At 42.2% G+C, this 4,980-nt stretch overlaps 1 protein-coding gene across 1 annotated transcript; it reads right to left on the bottom strand.

Moving 5' to 3' along the window:
- Nucleotides 1-1,071: 1,071 nt before the first annotated feature.
- On the bottom strand, nucleotides 1,072-3,498 carry LOC122034844 (protein NRT1/ PTR FAMILY 7.2-like). Its single transcript, XM_042594210.1, has 4 exons — nucleotides 2,958-3,498; nucleotides 2,658-2,875; nucleotides 2,001-2,563; nucleotides 1,072-1,913 (listed from the first exon to the last, which is right to left on the bottom strand). The coding sequence occupies exons 1-4, from the start codon at nucleotides 3,136-3,138 to the stop codon at nucleotides 1,079-1,081; spliced, it is 1,797 nt and encodes a 598-aa protein (XP_042450144.1). The 5' UTR covers nucleotides 3,139-3,498; the 3' UTR covers nucleotides 1,072-1,078.
- Between the last annotated feature and the right edge of the window lie 1,482 nt (nucleotides 3,499-4,980).

Genomic DNA, 4,980 nt, shown 5'->3' with positions numbered 1-4,980 from the left:
CATGCTGCTATCATATTTCAACTACGTGTCGCTGTCATATTTCGGCCTGCGTACCACTGTCATATTCCGGCTCTATGTCGTTGCCTCCAGATCCATCCTGTATCCAGCTCCGTGTCGTCGCCTCCAGATACATTTAGTCATTTCATTATAGTACTATTATTTTCTTCATTTCTATCATCATAGATTGACTTAAGCGTCAAAGGGTCAGACCGCAGGCACCATTGATCGAAGACTTTTGGACACCTTCGGTTCTTCTTTGTTTTGGGGGTCTAGCGAGTCAGTCAACAAAGAAAACACCACATCACCGACAATTCCATCTGACTTAACTCAGATGGGATCGATGCTCTATCAAGAAGATGGGATCGATGCTCTCTCTCTTGACCCCCCCCCCCCCCCCCCCCAAATTGAAAATGACTTAGGATTGTTGGCTCAATCTTGCGTTTGGAGGATCTTTGGCAACAAATAAGAAACAATAGTCCTTTACGATAAATTTTAAAAAATAATAATTCCAGTTAACTTCATTGACTATCTCTGGAGGTGACCGATCCGGTCTCACGAAAGCTTTCCACCGACTAATAGAATAAATCGGGAAGCGCACATATAGCGGCCAGCCCAGAAGCCCAGTATCTTTTGATCATGCCCCTCATTTGGAATTAAAATTTCTACAAATATACCATAACTTGGGATTGAACTGTAAATACTTGGATGACGATCTATATATCTTACTATGATACTATAGCCCCGAGGACCCTTTACGATGAATTAAAATTAGCTATTTATTAGTTATTGATTCAATTTTTAATATTACTTTTATCCCATTGATAACATAATTGGATTTATTAATATAAAATAGGATGTAACGATAGAGATCTCAGCACACTAGGTGCGCCTAAATCCGTAAGCAAGATCACAGGATTTAGAGGACGATATGCCAACACTGAGTGGAAAGCTTATGGAATAGTGATGAAAATACGTACTTATTTAGGAGAAAGTGCTTTCATAAAGTTCATATTTATTGAAACTGATCAACATAAAATCTACTGATTTATTTAGGAGATAGATAGATTGATACATAAATTTAGATTTGGTGGCTCAAATCTGTATCTTCTTCCTCACGTTCGAGTTCGATGTTCTTGTACCATTTGGCACACACCAAGTAGACTATGAAATCGATCAGAGTGAGGCCGGCGAGGAGGAAGTAGAACCTATCGAGATGGCCTGAGTTCAAGTTCCCCGGTATCCAGCCGGGGCTGTCCCCCTTTGCCGTCACGCTCATGACGATGTTCACCAGCATGATGCTGACGTAGTTCCCTAGGGAGATGGAGGCCATGCAGAGAGAGCTCCCGAAGCTCTTGATCCCGTCCGGCGCCTGGCCGTTGAAGAACTCCAGCTGTCCGACGTACATGAATACCTCCGACGCCCCGATCAGCGCGTACTGCGGGATCTGCCACAGCACCGTCAGCGAGCTCGGCTCGTGCTCCACCTCCACCCACTTGAGCCTCTCCACCTCCACCAGCCCGGCCACCACCATGGCCAGCATCCCGATCACCAGCCCCACCCCCATCCGCTGCAGCTCGCTTATCCCCTTCGGGTTGCTCGACACCCGCGACACCACCGGGATCAGCACCTGCCGGTACACGAAGATGAAGAAGATGACGCTTAGCAGATCGAACACCGACATGCTCGCCGCCGGGATGCGGAATCCGGCGATCTCGGTGTTCATGGAGGCTCCTTGCTCCACAAAAATCGAAGCCATTTGCGTGAAGACCACAGAGTAAATGATGGTGCTGAGCCAAATGGGGAGCATCTTCAACACGCACTTCACCTCCTCCACCTGCGTCACCGTGCAGAGCCTCCACGGATCATCTCTCTGATGATCTTCAGTGATCACGACGGCCGCCTTGTCCAGTAACCTGCAATTTCCCACAGCACGGCATGGATTATGCTCTGCGAGCGAGAGATCGATCGATCATAATTGAACCACGAATTCAGGAAAGTACTTGAAATCGTCACTGTGAAGGATCTTCCTGCTTCCGGCGATGGCAGAGTCCCTTCCCTCGACTTCATGGAGCATGCCGGAGTCGCCGGGGACTTCAACTTTCCATTTGCGGAAGGACGCGACGAACACCTGAGCGATCCTCGTCAACGGATTCCCAGATGGGTTGAAATGGCGGTACCTCGGAGTCCCCAGCAAGAAGAGAAGCAGGGCGGCGATAGCCGAACCAGCTGACACCCAGAATCCGATCATCCAGCTGCCGGTATCTTCGTAGTACACCAAGACGCTGTTGGAGAAGAGGGAGCCGACGTTGAGCGCCAGGTAAAAGTAGCTGAAGAAGGCCACCTTGGAATGCCTCTCGAGAGGGTCGGTCTCGTCGAATTGGTCGGAGCCGAACGTGGCGATGGATGGCTGGTAGCCGCCGTTCCCGAAGGCGATCAAGTAGATCGATATGTAGAAGAGTGAACTTCCGAGAACGGACGGAGGCCGGCACGGCAGCTCCCCATCTCCACACCCCGACGGCTTCAGCAGCAACAGCCACGACGTCAACGACAAGATCACCAAACCCTGTCGAACACCAAAACAGAGCCAGAATCAATCACTTAATCAATCAAAAAATCTCCTCCTTCAACGGAAGAAGAATATTCCGGCGATCGAATACCAGCACGTAGATCCCCTGGAAGACTGCGCAAGTCAGGTATCTGCCCCAGTAGGAATCGCTCATGAAAGCGCCGATGAGGGAGAAGATGTAGACGGTGCCGGTCCATTTGCTCACGTTGTTTGCCGCCTCGGCATTGTCTTGCCGCATCACTCTCGTCAAGAACAGCACCAGATTCACGCCGACTCCGAAGAACGCGAGCGTTACGAGACCGAAATTAACTGCGAAACGATCGACAAATTAAACATGTGAATCGAGCAGAGAAGACACAGGGATTTAATTTGTCGTGTTTTACTGATTTACCTAGCAAGAGCGTGGATGATTTCCAGCCGCCGGTGGTCGATTTAACGGCCGGATTTCCCTTTCTGTCCACCGAACCATCCTCAGTAATTCTTCCAGAGTTCATCTTGTTGTGATCTTCTTGTTTCATGGATATGCTAAGAGATGCTTCAGGGGAATTGGTTGAATCCACGGCCGACGACATCGATCGTCTGCGAGAGTATGGTTTCTCAGGTGGTGGTGTCGCTGCCCCTGAAGAAAGTTTGGTCGGCGAACTCCGGCGAGGGGGAGCAGAGAGAGGTCAGGAAGGAGACGGCAGGGTGGGCCTTGGGATCCAGCCGTGCAACGATGGCAGAAGCGGCAGGAGGCGGCAGCGATCCCGAGGGCAGCGGCGGTGAGGCTATAGGCATTTACGTCGGACGCGGGCGATTTCGGTCTCCGGCGAGTCTCTCCACCGCGAAACTGGCAACACGGCGGCGGCAACGATCGACGTGGGGGCGGAGATCGGAGACGGCGAGGGATGACGTGGAAGAGGACGCAGAGCACACAGTCGGAGGGCCTCGTTTGTTGTGAAGCTCAAAGTTTCCAACACGTTTATTTATAGGGAAACTGAGGAACGCCACGTGTAGTTCTAGATCCGCTTATTTGGGATTCAACTTTCTGACCAGCATTTTTATCTACATCAATTTTTAAATTAACGATATCCTAATTAATCAAAATTTTATCCATATTTAAATTTTTAAATCACTATTTAAATTTATTTTATATCTTTAAATTGATCAAATTTGATTTCCTATAATTAAAAAATAGTACAAGAGAGATTAAACTATATGAAAAGGTGTTTAAAATAGATTAATAATTATTTTTTAAAAAAAAAATAGGAAGCTATATTATTGTTTAAGTGTTTTTGTAAGTTTTTGATGAATTATAAATACATCATTATATGAGCTGTGTATATATCTTTTCAAAGACATAGTAAAAGGATATTTATTGCATTTCTATATTAAAATTATTTTTAGTTTGGTTCGATTCCATTAATTTAAAATTTTAATTTTTTATAGTAAAATTTTATCGATTCAGTTTGTCTTATTTTTTTTATTTAATTAGTTTTGATTTATTCAATTTAATCAATTAAATTTTGAATCGGTTGCTCATCCTTTTATATATATATATATATATAGTAATACTATTATAATATACTAAAATAAATTATTTTTCTGAGTATTTTTTTTATTAAAATATTTTTATTAATTTGAAAATATTATTTAAATTTTAATTAAAATAATTTTAAAAAAATTAAAATCATTATAAAATTATTATAATAATGATTAGTGACTACTCAGCAACATTGCAATTACTATTAAATAATTATTACACAATTGGAGCAACCATTAAATAATCACTATAATTATTTTAGGATGATTTTGATTTTGTTAGGAGATGCTTTTGTGAAGGGATATACGATTCAGCTTTCTGAATATTCTCGGCCAACTTTCGGGTTATCGAAATCAGGCAAATTGTATCCAGATTTAACCGGGTCAAACATGCAAATACCGTTACTTATCACTTTATTCATTATTTAAATTGATAAAATTAGAGTGCCTATAAATTTGAAATAGTCAAAGTATTAATAAGTAAAAATTTTGTAAAATAGGAAGTTATATTATCATTTAAGATTTTTTTTTTTTAAGTCTTTGATGAATAATAAATTCACAGTAGGTGAGTCAAAAATTTAGAGTGTGAATCATCAAACCAGTACCAATGTGGTACTAGTTTTTTAAAACTAACACTAACTACCAACGTCAAATTAACGTTGGTCTTTTAAAATAAACATAACTTAGTGCTATTTTCAAAAAAATTAGCACCATGTTGATATTAATTTACAAAAATCAGTACCGGCAAATTAATACTAACGTGTTGCTGATTTAAAAAAAATTAATACATCTTCAAGCAATTAAACCATTGCACATGAAACTTTCAAATATCACTTAAAATTTTAGTTTCTATGCCTAACTATTAATAAACTATAAAATTAATCATGAAACAC

The sequence above is a fragment of the Zingiber officinale genome, chromosome 11B (genome assembly GCF_018446385.1).
Source record: "Zingiber officinale cultivar Zhangliang chromosome 11B, Zo_v1.1, whole genome shotgun sequence".
NCBI lineage: Eukaryota > Viridiplantae > Streptophyta > Magnoliopsida > Zingiberales > Zingiberaceae > Zingiber > Zingiber officinale.
Note: the sequence above shows the minus strand (reverse complement) of the source record. Positions and strands in the feature narration are given on the sequence as shown.